We start from the raw sequence: 17,229 nt of genomic DNA, 5'->3' as shown, positions 1-17,229 counted from the left end.
ATTTATAATATTATAATATTAATTCGACTTAAATAATAAATTTCGGCAATAATAAATAATAACTATATAAAATATCCAGACTGACAAACCGTCTTCTCTCAGAATCGTTTTTCCCATACAATGATATGATATTCCTTTCTATGACGACAGATCAGCCTAACCCGTCTCCAAACTCCAAATCAAATAATACTACCAAAGTACCAAACAATATATAACATATATTATAAATTTATAACGCAAGTTATAAAAGCATACAGTATTAATTATGAACTAACAGTGTTACGACTTATTATATATACCAACGTTTCTCAAACTGTCGGTTGTGATAAATATTTTGAATAATATAGATACCAAGAAATGTATGTTAAATATACTTATTAAATATATTATTATGTTATTAAATATACTTATATTATTATAGTAATATAGTACCAAAAATTACGAGGGTAATAAATAATAATTCGTCGTATATTTATTTATTACGACGGGTATTAATACGCCTCATTATTAAAAGTACATTATTTTGTAAAAATATATATTGATTATAAACCAGAAACCTAATATATGAAGCTGTAGAGTTTGTGTGTTTGAACGTGCTAATCTCAGGAACTACTGATTTGAATTGAAAAATTATTTTTTTGTTGGGTAGTCCATTCATCGAGGAAGATTATATAGACTAACATCACGCTACGGCCAATTAATAGAAGTGATCAAACAGGGATTTTGAGATTTACAATGGAAATATTTGTTTATAAATGGTTGCTATTGGTTATAGGAGAAATAATTTATAGAAATAGTATTTATTTATTATTGGTTGATATTGGTTAATCTGGCAGATAAGGTACAAGCATGCATCAAATCGAATTTTCGCACATTGCCTACCAGGGTGACTGAGTTGCACTTTCAGCACTTACTGCAGTGAGTTACACCAAAAAGGAGTTGAACAATCACAATTTTTTTGTCATTTTTTATGGGCCACGAAGTGCGCAGGATCAGCTATATTATATATAAATTAATGTTTGTGTGCAGATGGCAGATCTCTGGGAAGAAGATTGGCTAATTTAAAAAGGGTTAAATTTGGTTTTTTTTATTCATCGGATTTTAGTACGGTTAGGTTAGGTTAGGATTATGTATTGATTGATTATATTAATCCACCGTATTATATCAAAATAAACTTGGTATAACTTTGATACTTTAGAGTTAAATCATACACTTACGTACAAACAGCACTAGGTCCGCGATCTTATTCCAGGCAACAGAAAAGTTAAGATACATTTTGAACACCATACACCGAATATTAAATAACGAATTGAACAAAATTCAAGTCATACAGAGTTGGTACATTTAACGGGCAACGAAGTGCACAGGATCAGCTAGTAAAATAATAAATACCTAATAAAGGTAATAAACAAATTTTCTAGCCCGAACCGCCAAGCCGACCACCTGCCTGCTCCCAGAACGAACACTCGGGCCGGTTTCAAAGACGTGGGCTGCATTTCGGTGGTGGTGGTCCTCCGGCAAATGCTGATTTCCAGACTCGTCCACTGCTTGCCGCTTCCCAATCCTGCAGATCCCGCGCAGGCTGCTGCCACCGCTGTTTGCCATAGTAATCACTAATCACCGTAGAGCACCAGAGCATCCTCCTCTCGCTCAGGCTTGGGTTTCAAATTTGAATTCAATAATATCATATCATTGTACCTATACGAAAAACGATTTTGAGCGGAGACGGTTTGTCAGTTTGGATATTTTATAATGTATTATTATTAATTATAGCTTGTAAGTTGAATGAATATTATAAATTACAACAAAATAACTAAAATCATTATTTTAGATTCTGAGCGGAGCGAGGAAGCTAGTAGTATTACAATTATGTTTATTTTTTTTTATCCGGTAGGTATACACAATGTCTACCAGAAGGAGTGCTTCGATTTTAACATAATATAGTTATAGTAGGTATCTACCCCTTATCTTTTAGCAAATTCGATCAAGATACGATACTTTAAGAGGTAATTATTCGATTTTCTCTGATGCCACGGGAAAAACCACCGACAAATTACGAAAAACCGCTAATGGCGCTAATAATGGGATTTTAATTTCTAACGCTTTATTGTTTATTACAATAGAAACGAATAAAAATTAATAATATTTATTTGACTTGCAAGTTGCAGGCTATAATAAATAGGTACGAGGTACCTAATAACAATATAAAATATCCAGACTGACAAACCGTCTCCGCTCAGAATCGTTTTTTTTATACAATGATATTATATCATTGAATTCAAGTTTAATACAATCCATTGACCCACTTGTAACCTACTGTACAGCAGAGCGACATCCACTTACCTCCTTTTTTTTTTATGAATGTCATTTAAATTTTATTTGTTGGGTAACGAAGCTTGAAAATTTAATACAAGGCTCTTATTATATTGTTACAATAATATTTTAAAAATTTTAAAAATCTAGTCACGATTTTTTTTTATAAGCATTTAAATCACACAAATTCGCAAATTATTTTGAGTTGGAAATTCATAAAATCTAAGATTTGAAAATTTAATTCAAGATTTTTCATCTCATAAGTGTGGTCTACCTTTATCAAAAAAAAAATGTCTATAAAACAAATAACTGTAGATACTTGAAATTTATATTTATATTATCAATTCCCAAACTTCAACAAAATTTTGATTTATTTTTAGCTGTTTACATTTGTAATTTTCAATTTTAGAACAAGGAAGCTAGTGGTTTTACAATGGTGTTTTTTTTTCTATCCTATATACCAGTGTTTCTTAACCTCGGGGTCGCCAACTTATTATTTAGGATCGCGTAAGAATTAAAATTTAAATCAATACAAAAATTAAAAAGCTCAAATAATAAAATAAAGCAATGAAAAAATAAAATCAATAAATATTACAATATTACATAATACGAGTATACATATTATTATTATATTAAAACAGAAAACACACTATTATTTTTATTGCAAACGTTGAATATACAATATTAAATATATGTAAGGGAGGGGGGAGGCGCTAAAGAAATTGAAACACTGTTTATCACAATAGAATCAAATAAAAATTAATAATATTATTATATTAATTAGACTTAAATAATAAATTTCGTCTATAAAAAATAATAACAATATAAAATATCCAGACTGACAAACCGTCTCCTCTCAGAATCGTTTTTCCTATACAATGATATTATATCATTGAATTCAACTTTAATACAATCCATTATACATTGGCCCACTTGTAACCACTGAATAGCAGAGCGACATCAACTTACCCGCTTTTTTAAATTTTTTTCTATAAATGTCAATAAAATTTTATTTGTTGGGTCAAAAAGTGTATGAAAATTTAATACAAAGCTTGTGATGTGTTGTTATAATATCAGTTGCAAAATATTAAAAATACATAGATACACATTTTTCTTATACCTAAGGATTTAACATTCAAATTTTGACAACATTTATCAAATTTAAAATTGATTTTAGTTTTTTTTTCTTTTTTTATTTAATAAGAAAATATACAACTATACAATTAAGCACAACAAGTAATAATGATGAAGAGAATTACATAACATGAAAAATGGCACGATGTAGGAGGGCTCCCAATGGAGCTACCTACTTAGGTATTTTATTAATTAATGGAGGAGGTCTCTAACCCATTTTCGTTTGAGTCTTCGTGGGGGGTTGTCAGGGATGTTTTGAGAAGCAAGATAACTAATGTTGGGGTTACTATGGGAGCTAAATTTTTTGTGGAGTTTTTGGTAAGCAGTTTTAGTGACTTGGTTTACGTAATTTATTCTCAGGTCAGAGTGAAGGGTTTTGTTACTTACATACCAGGGGGATTTTGTAATAGTGCGAAGGCAGATGAATTGGAATGATTGTATTTTTTGAATGTTACTTGGGGCGGCGCTGCCCCAAATTTGAATACCATAATACCATAGAGGAAAGATTTTATAGTAAAAAATATATAAAATGTTCAACTTCTATAGCTAATGAACATTTAAAACAAGGTACCACTTAAATAGTTCAGCCCCCATCCCTCTGTATCAGTGCCTGTAACCAGTAGGAGAATTTATGATATGTTTTCAGCTAATACTCATGAAACAGTCATAGTGGTGCCATTAATCAATATTAAAATAATATAACAAGGTACTTTAATTTTAATTTAAAAATACAAACATTACATATGATCATGATTGATTGAAAAATAAAAATAATAATCAATAAAAATATTGATAATCTTCTAAACATTATTCTAGCCTTGGCCTTTGCTACCACCAATCGTCTATTGGATTTATTAAATAGGTAATATATTAACTATTACTAATATGCCTATAAAATAATAAGCATTGATGTAAAATATAATCTTTATTTTTATTTAAGTTTAATTTTTTTTTAATGCAATAATTGCATGATTTCTAGGAGACAATAACGGATCAAAAAGTTTGGCAACAAAAGCTTCATTAATTCCCTGAAACAAAAATTAGTTATTATTCATTATAAGGTTAACATTAAATATATAATATATATAAATAACCACATTTCTTAAATTATAATATATATATTTAAAGATACATTAGTATTTAAAAACGAAGACATTTTAGTTTTTATAATATTGGTATAAATATGGTGAACATTTTGTCTCTGAACCAAGTAACTCATAGTAACAACATAGTAACTGCATAACTTGATGTACTAGATTTGTTTGAATTTAATTATTTTTCCAATAACAAATTTTTGATTTAAGGATTGAAAAAGATACAAAAATCTAGTTTTAAAGTGTTATTTTAAAGTAGTTGGGTGATCATCAAATTGCACAATATAGTTAAAAAATGTAATATTATATGTACATTAACTTAAAACTTTTATGAGTGATAACATAATTTTAAGTTTTCAGTTCAAGTTATTTAGTTTATATCATAGAACATTCATTTGTTTTTACTAGTTTTAAATAATAGATTTATTTAAATTAATTTCTTTACGTATAGAACCAAAATTAAATAAAAATGCCTATTTAAGATAAATTAATAATAATTGGTCCACAACCAGTGAGTCCCCTAAAATATTATTTTGACCGATATATTTTATTTATAATGAAGTAAATTAAATTAAATTTTAATAAAGTGAAAGACTTACACATTATAATTTACAGATTTTTCAAAAGTCCATACATTATTTTAAGTGCGTTGCTATTTATTTAGATTAAAGTTAAGATGTCACTGAAATAAAAAGTTAAGAACCGCTAATCTAATAAAAAGTTAAAACATAAATATAATATACTGTCTTTACCTGCTCATGGAGGTACAGTAATCTATCCATTATTATAAGTCCTTCAATAACTTGAGCTAATGCTTGTTTTAAAATAAAAAATACTTTTAATCGTTCATATTCAATCAGATATTTATCATAAAATGCATTTATTTTTCCATTGTCAATCTAAAAAAATAATAAAAATTTTAATTAATAAATTTACTTTTAATATCCATAGTTTAGGAATAGTACATGTACAATATAATTGTACCTCAATATTTAATTGTAATCGTTTCACAGCTTTATGCACGTATTCATTAAAAGTCGAACATTTATGTGCTAATCGTCCAACATGATGTCTACTAATATTCTCATATCCAAGTTCTTGTACTAAATAAACTTGTAATAAGGCTCTGTAGAATAGCGGTTTCGTTGAATTTATTATCTATGAAAATTAATTAATTTTCTTTATTGTAATAATCATGGCCATAATGTGCCTACTTTTGTTAAAAAAAACTTACGTCTTTAGAATTAAAAAATTTATCTGGTGATTGAGATGCACACATTCTAGCATCACGTCCAAGTTGAAATTTTTTTTCTCTTAGACAATTACTTACAGGAAAACCATAAGATTCATTTTTATTTAATTCATTTTCAATATCATCCCAAAATGGATCATTGGTGAATTCTTCCTCAATTAAATGATAACAACAACCAACATTCACCAAAAGTTTTAAATTATTTTTAGGTTCAGTAAATAACTTTAAACATGTAGTACCTAAAGAACCACACGTATGTAGTCCAATTAAAGTAAACTCTTCTTTATTATTTACTTCAAATTCAGTTTGAGCTAAATGTGCAATATTGGTATTCTCAGTAACATATTCTGTAATTTGTTTATAGGTACTACCCAGCACAGCTGATTTTCTGCTGTATTTTTCATAATATTCTTCATAGGTATCAAGTTTTTCTTTTATTATTGGAGGCGTTAGTTTTTCTTCAGGAAAGTTGTTTGATTTTTTTTTAATGGACTGCCAATATTTCTGAAAATATTGCATCGTCATATTAATAAAATAATCAACACCAAGTATATGTTAATAAAAACCTCAAATTTGATTGTTCGATTTCTAGCGCCTTCAGAATTGATTGATTGTGAATCAATACCAAGCACATTGAAGTTGTAAGCTAAAGCTAAGAGGGAACTTAAATATCCTTTTCCACCTCCAATATCAACTATAACGTCCGTACCAGCATACTTAGAAAAATCTGCCACTAATTTGGCCATAACTTCTACTTCATGCATTTTCTTAGCACCCATAAATTCTTTTAAATTAAGTGATTTATTCATAGGCTTATAACCCCAAGATTTAAGTACATTATATGCATCATCTAATTTCATATAACAACTACTTGGATAAGAATTTAAGTTAGTTTTCTTTGTAGAATCAACAAAATGTGTAAGAGAATCAGGAATTTGATTTTCCGACCAAAAATTTGAAAACACAAATTCTGTACCTTTTAAATCAATTTCTTCCCGTATATCACTAGGAATTATAGTTTCCCAAAAATTATGAGTAATAAAATTAACAACATGGCTATTAGCAATAGGTAAATATGGTTTTAAATAAATAATAACTTCTTCTAATTTAGATCTTAATTGTTCCATTTTGAAAAATTGAGAACCCTTTTGTCTAAATTTTTAATTTTTAAATTAAAACAAAATTTTTTGTATAATCCCTTTAGTTCATTATATTGTCCAATGATATCAACATTTTTATCATTTATCTGAGGAAATAATTCAATTAAGTTTGAAAGTTTTTGTAAAATGTTAAGTTCTTTATCAGAAAGAATAATTATTTTTGATTTGAGTAATTTTTTTATACCAATTAAAATCCCAGCATAGAAACCTATTTCTAATCCAATATCACAACCTTTTTGAAAACCAATTGTAAAACCTTCCTTGTATGCATTTTTAGAAGATTTCTCAGTTCCTTCAATGTAAAATTTTTCAGCTGTATAGTTTTCGCTCATCAGTAGTTCGTCAATAATATTATCATAGTCAAAACTTTTATTAGCATTCATTATAATCTGAAAAATATTGAAGAATATTACAAAAATAAATTAGGTGATTTAAAAAAAAATTTATTCTTGATAAAATATAAAAATGAAGTCCATAAATATATACTAAACTTACCTATTTAAATTAAAAGATTCATAATTGTTTAATCTTCAAAATAAATATATACAAAAACTTTTTTTTAAATTGTATAATAAAAGCTAGTGCCCAGCGGTCAGTGATGAACCATATAATATTATTATGCTTAGTGATACCACGTTTGTTCTTTGGTGAATGCTGAATGGTGATACTAGTCTTCATACGACGTCCATGGACTTGAATTACTTTTTCTTATCACCCAAATGATAAAATCATTGGTTACCACGGTATCCAATGTCCTTAACAATGAATGATATTATCATATTAAAATTTCGGAAAATTTTTAGTTTCAAGTTAGTATCAAAAGAATGTTAAATAATAAATACTTAAATGTTCAGTTAAACTTTGGAGTTCAGTTTTCATTGAGCATTTTGAATTTTATAGAAATCTTTTGCTTTGAAGCCAATTATTTATATTTCAATTTAATGAAAGATTTTAAAAACCTTGAAAAATACTTTATTAAATAATTTTACCTACGTATTGTTCCTTCTTTAAATCTCAACCTGGCTGCAGAAATCTTACAAAGTACGGATGGAATTTTGCAAGAAGAGAACGTTTCAGAAGAATATGTTGTAAATATATTGGAAGTGAGGATTAACCCAAATACTAATGATGATTCGATTGAAAATTTGTCAACATCCATTAACAATAGTATCCCCAAAAATAACGAAAACGAACCAGTCTATGTTAATTCAGATGTGGACAACTCATATCTAAAAGTATCTATTAATAAAGTTCATCTATCTGAAGATGGTATACGATTATCTATAAAGGTATTATGGAACATTGTAAAAGATGATCGACAAACTAAAGACTGGATTGGATGTTACAAATTAGGTTCGTATATTATATTTATTTAGAAAAATTTGTAATTTATTATTATAACATTGAATAACTTAAGTTATATTAAATTCAACTTAGTTACAATTTAGTTATTAATTTTCTTTGTGATGAGGTGTTACTGTATGTTCATTAATTTTTATCGACTATGGTACCTATACAAATTTGATGAAATATTAATAATTTTCAACATATCTATTAATTTACATTTATTTTATGCAGTTATTATAATAAATAGTAATATATAATATATATTATAATTTTTTTTCATCAAAAACTGTAATGTTGGCAAAAAAAAATAGAAATCAATTTCTGTAAAATGAGTTGTTTAAGTTGGTAGCATTGTGTTCATTCATGTTTTCGTGGCCCATAGTAATTTTGGGTTATGTACCGGAAGTGAGAGTGGGGTCGGCAGGCGGGGGGTTTCCGTTTCATTCATCTATTCACTTCATTCATTGGCGAATGGTCATATATATCCGTTCTAAGGGCATGGCACTGCTTTTTATATGAGTGTTATTTTTCTCTCTCTCTGTGAGCGTGTGTTTTTAAAATCCTGTTAAATGGTATTTTACGGACTTAGTATCTGTTATTCACTTCCGGTTGGTGTTTTTCGCGTTTATTTTTAAAGAATTTAGTGTTGCTCGACTAATAGTTGCAAACCCTTCAATGCTACATAAAAGGTAAGTTTTGGAACTATGCTTTATATGCTAGTTATATGTATATATATATACATAATATACGATCACATAAGGCCTTCAATGTGTTTAGCATTGTTGATTTTATATTGCGCAAGAATATTTCATTCAACATGACCAAGTTTCATACATAAATATCATCTAATATGTAAGCCATCTAAGGCAATAATTATGTATTTTGGTAAAACATATTCTTAATGTTGCTCATTCCGATTATAGTTATAATAGTAGTATAGTACCCAGGTAGTAGGTACATTATATTATTATGGCATAGTATAATTAGCTAAATAATATAAAGCAACTTGTTATTTTCTTTTTAAGTTTTTTTGTAATGACTAACGTAAACATAAAATAGATGATTTGATATATTTATTGCCTAAATGTAGAATATCGATCTACTTGTCTTTAAGATGTCACTAAATATAGTTATTCCTTTTTATTAAAATATGTTTAATATTACTTTAAACAGGAAAGCGCAGGAACGGTGTATTATGATAACGCATTTCTATTTTATTTTTTATAAAAATATCGCATACCTACTTAATATTTATATTTAAAATTAAATATAATAGTGGGGATAATAGTGTAGTTCGCATAATGATTTATTTTAACATCTTAAATGTATTTAATGGAAATTATAGGTAGTTAAACTATTAAAATTATTTTTTTATCAACACCTAGGTATTCTTCAATAAATTGCTTTAGAAACTTATATTAATAAATTGAATTGTTACTTATATCAACTTATAACTTTATAATTCTTTAGATGTACAAGTTTTGATTTCTGTCTTGAAAAAATACTATTTATTATTCTTATATTTTTTAGTTTAAAAGACCACAAATTAAAATACTAAACCAAAAGAAGTTATTATTATCCGTACCTAAAAGTTAACATATTAATTAACAATTAAAGTATACACATAAATAAATAAATAAACATTTCTCATATTGTTAACAAAATGTATACCATATTGAGTAACATAAATAAAGAATTAAAATTAACAGAATAATTAATGTATGTTGATCACAAATGTTTTCATATATTTTAATGGAAATAAGGAGCTATTGAAAACCAAATTAATCAAATATAACAGTGTCATCATTCCCACAGCCGTACACCGAATACCAGTACCGATAACTGGTACAGGTACACATGCTCGAACACAACGAGCTTTTGTCTGCCACCCGGTGTCTATAGAGTATAGATATTAGATACATTCAGAAAAAAACAATTAAATTTATTGTCATAACAGGGACTATAAACGATGCATGCAGTAATGAGTGATAAATTATAATATTATATTGACCACACATCAATACATTACTATCTATATACCACTACTACTAGTCTCTCGCTGAACAGAGTATAGATACATTTTCATAAAGTTTTTTCAACTTAAAAACAACATCCAATTTTGTCTTGAGGCTACCCAAATTCATATTGAATTTAAATATTTATATATTGGCAAGATATCTCATTATATATACTCAATTAAACTAGTTCTTATACATTTTTTATTTGAAATTAATCAATATTTTTCTAAGAACACTCAGTATTTTTTTCATTATTTTTATTCAATATAATTTTTGATTTCTGACATATTGAAGTGAGATATTTTGTTAAATATCGTTTCAGTTTTTATTATTAGTTTTGGAAAATAGTTGGTACCTAGAACTAATTATCTTCTGTTGGCTATACATTTTTTTGATAAAATATATTCACATCAAATAAACTCATCTAAAAGTATAAATTATATTTTCTAAGTCTTTTTAGGGATTACTCTTAACTCTTAAGTAGTAATCATCTAGTATGGAAGGGAGACTTTGCCACCATAGCAACACATACCAACTGTTTCTTCCTTCCACTAAATGCATTACAATGATAACATTTTTTATTCATTCTTCCTAAGATGACAAATCAATAATAAACAAAGTTAATTTTTTGGGTTATAATTAAATGTAGCATCGTTAATAGCCTCCCACACTCTACATTTTGAAATTTAAAGCATGATATTTTTCTGTTGTTCAGAATTTAAATGATGCCCCATTGCTGTGGCTCTGCTAATATCTCAGAAACTGTAAGAGATACGTGAAGCATAGCGTCTAAAATACTGTGGGTTTGTTACTGCTCTAATATCGAACACGTTAGCGTGGTATTAGTTTCATAGGTACCCTTAGTGAATTAGAATTCAAGCTATCTCTATACCAAATCTCATCAAAATCAACCTACTCAACAGATAGAGTTACTTTTGCATTTATAGTATTAATAGTATAGAATATAATAGGATAATAGTAATGCTTTTAAATTCTATATAACTCATGAATAATGTATCATACATTTTTCTCCTACTTATTTCTAAGTAATAAACTAATGTGTAATCAATAAGAAGGTAGACATGTTCATGGAAAAATGTCTTTATATCTGGCATATTATGTCAAGTCTAATGTGCGTCTTTTAATTGATTGTCGGACATTGATAATATTAAAATAATGACATCTTTACTTTGCTGGTATCTATCAAGACTACAAAAATTATCTCTATTTTATGTTTTATAATTTCTATTATTTATAGCAAGAGTTCACGTTTCTTACAGTAAAATATATTATTATTTAAGTTCTTGGCATTATAATTACCCACTAATCATATTTAAAAATTTAAATTTTGAGTATATTTTTATCTGTTTTTTAAGCTGATAAATACGATTCTTCTTTAAGTACAAAGTTTATTAATGAGAATGTATTTTAAAATTTAAAATAATAGATGTTCATAAGGTATTTTTATTAATAAATCAAATAAAATTAAAATAGTAGGTATACCAAATGTCATCAAATGATTAGTAGATAAAAGTATGATTAATGTATTATTCAATATCTGTGACTGTACCTACTATTAAGTACACAAAAGATTTAATTCTGAAAATTATAGAAATATTAATTTTTTTGTAGGTAACATTTAAATTTTAAGTGGCTTAATAATTTTTATTTCGTTCTAGATGAGAAGAATGTTATGACCTGTATAGCTCGATATACACAACCTGTCAATGGCACGTCAAAAAGAAGTGCAATGTGGTTAGTTGATTTTCCACACTGCTCATCCATGAATGAAGGTTTATATTACAATTATTATTGTTATTTATTGCTTTAACTTTTATAATATTATGATAAATATATTCTTAGGATATGGGAAATTCTTTTGCTTCCGTTACTGCAGCGGCTTGTCTTGTCTGGCTGAATCACAGCCGGTTGACCTTGACTCTGTGTATAAGTTAGCAGCAGACAGTAACGAGAATGCTAAACAGTCTAAAGTGTGTGAAAACTGTACAGAAACATGTGAAAATTCAGAAAAATTAACACAATCTGGAACTAAAATTATTGAAACTAAAGTTGATGTTCATGTTCAACATGTTGATAAAAAACTCCCAGTTGCTGAAAACAATGATTACCTTAAAATCTGGTCGGATACTCCTGTTCCAGATTCCCCTCCTCCACCTCTGCCACCGCGAACCTACAAACATAAACCATTAGAAAGAACTTGGGCGATGCCACCAACTACTAATATCCCATTAGAAGCCTTACGCCAGTTAAAACCAAAAGGTCTAATGGATAGTTCTGATTTTACCAATGTTTCTCCTATTGTTGAGTCTAAGGCACATAGGCCTTTAACTAGAGCTTCTAGTCGAGCTGGAGATCATGTTAACATGAAGTGTTCTGTTCAAAAAACATTATCAAATGATAATAGAGAACATTCAAGATTTATGATGTTAACCGATGAAAATAGAAAGCCAAGAAGATCAGAAAGTAGAAGAGACACTACACTTCCACCAGGTAGTGGTTTTTAATTATTTTAAAATATATATAATTTATATTCTGTATTCTTGTTATTTAATTAGATTGGGAAGCTCGAATGGATAGTCATGGTAGAATATTTTACATTGACCATCTTAATCGAACTACTACTTGGCATCGTCCTTCTCGGCAAAATTGTGATATGCATTATTATCAACAAAGACAACAATTAGACAGAAGGTCATTTACCTATTCAATAATAATTTACTTATAGTTATATTATGCTTCTGTCCTATGAATAATATGTTTTATGGTAATACAATTTTAGGTACCAAAGTATACGTAGAACTATTTCACAAGAACCAGAATGTAATACATTATCTAGAACCGATTCATTAAGATTAGATTCATCTAAAACTAAATTTAGAGATAATGCAAGTATAGCATTACAGTTTATTAGTAAAAAAGAATTTCCAACTTTATTGCAGCAAAATCAAGTATGATCAAATATATTTTGTCTCTTAGTATATGAATTAATTTTTAATATTTTTATAGAGAGCTTTAGCACTTTATAATAGTTCATCATCGCTTAAATATATTGTGCCTAAAATTCGAAATCATCCATCATTATTTCAACGGTATCAAAGTCATAGTGATTTGGTTGGCCTTTTAAATTTGTTTGCCAATACAAGAATTACCCTTCCTAGAGGATGGACATCAAAAACTGATGCTGCTGGAAAGGTCAGTTATAGTTGAAACATAAAGAAAATATATATAAAAAAATAAAATATTTAAAAAACTTCTTAAATGTTATAGGTATTTTTCATGGACCATACCACAAAAATGACTACTTTTATTGACCCGCGTTTACCATTAAATGATCTTTCTGTGCCATTGCCATCTACATCTCAAGAACCTCCAATACCTCCCCCTCGCCCAACTATTACACACATTGATAGCATGCTTTGTGATACAGTGGATATACCAACTGCCTACAATGAAAAAGTGGTAGCTTTTATACGCCAACCAAATATACTGGAGATATTAGCTGAACGGTATCCACAATTATCTACTGACCAAAATCTAAAAGATAAAATAAACCAAATTAGAATTGATGGTATTCCATCTCTAGATACATTTGGGAATGAACTAGAACTCAATATTTTGTTAAGGTAAATACTAAACATACTATATAATATAACATAATTAGTAATAATAATTCATAGTATGTTGGAATTACTATATTAGATGTAAAGTTGATATGTAGAACAAAATTGTGAACACATTTTATTTTTAACAAATTTTTGATGGTAGCTAATGCATATTAAATTAAAAGAATAAAACTAATTTAGTATGTCAAATAATATAATTTTTTAAAGCAAATCAGTACTGTGTACAAGTTAAAAAATAATTATGTACCATTTCAAATAAAATCTCTTAAGCACAGTTATGAGCAAATAAAATGTTTTTATTATTATTTATTACCAAGTAATAATTATAAAATTGTGTTATTTGTTATGATAGCGTTCATTAAAATAATAAATACATTTTTTTTGACCAAGTCATTATCGTACAATTATTAATTTAATTTTTTTTGTAAATCTCAATATATTATCTTATAATTTTTAAAATCATTTACTTTGTGTACCACATAATAGCTTTCCAAGCACTGGTTGTGAAATAATCGTATAGACAATTTACAATAATAGTCAACTTATTATTAATTTTAGTCTATTTGAGAATGAGATAATGAGTTACGTACCAGTAAGAGTCAGAGACTCAAGAGTATCTCCTCAACAATCGCCCATAATGAATAGGGCAAATAGAACAGTTCCTCCATTCAAAAGAGATTTTGAAGCAAAACTTAGGAACTTCTACAAAAAATTGGAAACTAAAGGATATGGACAAGGACCAGGAAAACTTAAGTAATGTCAAGAAAAAAATTCTTAAGATTTCTATTAATATTACACTATAAAAATTCTTTAGGATTGATGTACGGCGAGATCATCTACTTCAAGATGCATACAATAAAATAATGAGCATGCCTAAAAAAGATTTACAAAAATGTAAACTATCTGCACAGTTTGATAATGAAGAAGGACTTGATTATGGTGGACCATCTAGAGAATTCTTCTTTTTGATATCCAGAGAATTGTTCAATCCTTATTACGGCCTTTTTGAATATTCGGCTAATGATACTTACACTGTTCAAATATCGCCTATGTCGGCGGCATTTGTTAATAATAAAGAAGACTGGTTTAGATTTAGCGGACGAGTTTTAGGTTTAGCATTAGTCCACCAATATCTATTGGATGCATTTTTTACTCGGCCATTCTACAAAACTCTATTAAAGCTGTAAGTGTTAAATTATAATTGGTTTTATGAATTTAAATTATGTTTTCAAACTTTGAAATTTAGACCTATGAGTTTGAGCGACTTAGAATCTGTTGACCGAGAATTCCACCAATCGTTATGTTGGGTACAAGAAAGAGATATATCAGGAGAAATGTTGGACCTCACATTTTCAGTTACTGAAGAAGTATTTGGTCAAACAGTTGAAAAAGAGTTAAAACCTGGAGGCCAACGCATTTTTGTCACAGATAAAAATAAAAAGGTTAATACATTTACTTTCATGTTTTTTTTATACATAAATTTAATTTTTAAATTGATTTTTCCACAGGAGTACATAGACAAAATAGTAAAATGGCGGTTGGAACGTGGTGTTACTGAACAGACGGGAGCTCTGGTTCAAGGATTTTATGATGTAGTTGATCCACGATTAGTATCAGTCTTTGATGCTCAAGAATTAGAACTAGTCATTGCCGGAACTGTTGAAATAGATTTATCTGACTGGAGAAATAACACAGAATATAGATCAGGTAACATTAAATGAAATAAATATATATCGACACTCTTAAACTTAAGTTATAGAAAAAAAATTAGCTAAAAATAGTTTGTTACAACAAATGCATTCTATTGTTTTTTTTTTTTTTATACATTTTCAAGATTATGAATAAAATTTACATTTTTAATATTGGTTTATTATTATCTTTTAATTTGACAAACTCAATAATTATATTTAATATTTATTTTAAATCCATACACTTATTACTGAAATTTTAAAACCAGTTTGCCTCCTAAAAAAACCACATCATTAAAAAATTAATACATTTTCCTTCTTTCTTATTAATAAGATTATATTAAATTTATTTACATAATTTGATTGTTAAATTAAACTAACTAATTAGAAAAAATGACATTATTTTTAATTTTGGATCTATTTATCATTTTGCTGGATTACATGAACAATCACTAAACATCTAACGAATAAATAGTGAGGTAATGGTCCCATAAACTTGATTTAGTGGCCCATGATTGTCTATGCAATTTTATTGAACCATTAAATTGACATATTTTTCATGCAACTCGACATTAGTATAGTAATAACTATTAAAACTTTGTAGAGATAAATATGGTGTAGTTTGAATGTTATTAAAATGTATTGTTCTAACAATATCACAAATTATTTTAGGTTACCACGATGGACATCAAGTTATTAGATGGTTTTGGTCTTCAATAGAACAGTTTACTAATGAGCAAAGGTTAAGACTACTTCAGTTTGTAACTGGTACATCTAGTATACCATATGAAGGATTCTCTGCTCTTCGTGGATCTAATAGTCCTAGAAAGTTTTGTATTGAAAAATGGGGCAAAGCCAACAGTTTACCAAGGTAATATTTAATTATTATAACTTTTGATCAACCTTAATTGTATATTTTTAAGTAATAGATTATACCTATATTGTAACGAAAACAGTTTGGAACAATATAATAGTATTAATTGTCCATTTTTCATGAATAGTCCATGAAAAGATTTCTGTTTATATATTATACATAAAAAAAAAAATAGAATATTCAATAAACAAATATTTATTTATATTTATTTTTTTAGGGCACATACGTGTTTCAATCGTCTTGATTTACCACCATACACTACTCAAAACATACTTTGCGAAAAACTCTTGTTAGCTATAGATGAAAGTAATACATTTGGAATGGAGTAATAAGTCTTTTTATATATTTTTTATAGCTAAATTCAGGCTAAAAAACGTAGAAATTACGATTTATAGACCAGAAAATAATTATTATTGAACATTTTTAAGATTTTTTTTTTTTGTTATTTTATATATAAAAAACCTAGAGTGAAAATAATTATATTATCATTGTAAATTTAATATTTAAACAAAATTTATTTATTATTTATGTTCAAAAATGTTTTAATCTAGTTATTACCACTACATCCTGTAACAAATAGCCTAGTAATGACAGGAGATGGTTATGATTCCCTTACATTTATTTATTTACTTTCTTGTTATTCTGTTAAAACTCGACTAATATTTCTCACATCTTGATGTTTAAGAAAAGAAAAACTCATTTGTT

General features: G+C 27.5%; 2 protein-coding genes across 5 annotated transcripts; one reads left to right on the top strand and one right to left on the bottom strand.

The window, feature by feature from the left end:
- Positions 1 to 2,629: 2,629 nt before the first annotated feature.
- LOC132945274 (probable methyltransferase-like protein 25) lies at positions 2,630 to 7,060 on the bottom strand. 3 transcript variants are annotated; one of them, XM_061014972.1, is made up of 6 exons: positions 6,360 to 7,060; positions 6,033 to 6,297; positions 5,776 to 5,942; positions 5,526 to 5,699; positions 5,294 to 5,440; positions 2,630 to 4,475 (listed from the first exon to the last, which is right to left on the bottom strand). In XM_061014972.1, exons 1-6 carry the CDS (start codon positions 6,918 to 6,920, stop codon positions 4,389 to 4,391), a joined length of 1,401 nt encoding a protein of 466 aa, XP_060870955.1. In that variant the 5' UTR covers positions 6,921 to 7,060; the 3' UTR covers positions 2,630 to 4,388. The 3 variants fall into 3 exon arrangements, with proteins under 3 accessions (XP_060870955.1, XP_060870953.1, XP_060870954.1); XM_061014970.1 differs by having other exon boundaries at positions 5,776 to 6,297; XM_061014971.1 differs by lacking the exon at positions 2,630 to 4,475 and adding an exon at positions 4,521 to 5,223 and having other exon boundaries at positions 5,776 to 6,297.
- A 689-nt stretch (positions 7,061 to 7,749) lies between these two features.
- Positions 7,750 to 17,024, top strand: LOC132944373 (E3 ubiquitin-protein ligase HECW2-like). Of its 2 annotated transcripts, none has more exons than XM_061013679.1 (13): positions 7,750 to 8,306; positions 11,998 to 12,111; positions 12,182 to 12,829; positions 12,895 to 13,030; positions 13,119 to 13,287; positions 13,346 to 13,531; positions 13,607 to 13,962; positions 14,521 to 14,715; positions 14,777 to 15,145; positions 15,209 to 15,404; positions 15,471 to 15,669; positions 16,323 to 16,521; positions 16,742 to 17,024. In XM_061013679.1, the coding sequence occupies exons 2-13, from the start codon at positions 12,012 to 12,014 to the stop codon at positions 16,851 to 16,853; spliced, it is 2,865 nt and encodes a 954-aa protein (XP_060869662.1). In that variant the 5' UTR covers positions 7,750 to 8,306; positions 11,998 to 12,011; the 3' UTR covers positions 16,854 to 17,024. The 2 variants fall into 2 exon arrangements, with proteins under 2 accessions (XP_060869662.1, XP_060869661.1); XM_061013678.1 differs by lacking the exon at positions 7,750 to 8,306 and adding an exon at positions 8,754 to 8,989.
- Positions 17,025 to 17,229: the final 205 nt, after the last annotated feature.

Source organism: Metopolophium dirhodum, chromosome 5, assembly GCF_019925205.1.
Source record: "Metopolophium dirhodum isolate CAU chromosome 5, ASM1992520v1, whole genome shotgun sequence".
NCBI lineage: Eukaryota > Metazoa > Arthropoda > Insecta > Hemiptera > Aphididae > Metopolophium > Metopolophium dirhodum.
The sequence above is the reverse complement of the archived record's forward strand: the minus strand, read 5'-3'. Positions and strand labels throughout refer to the sequence as shown.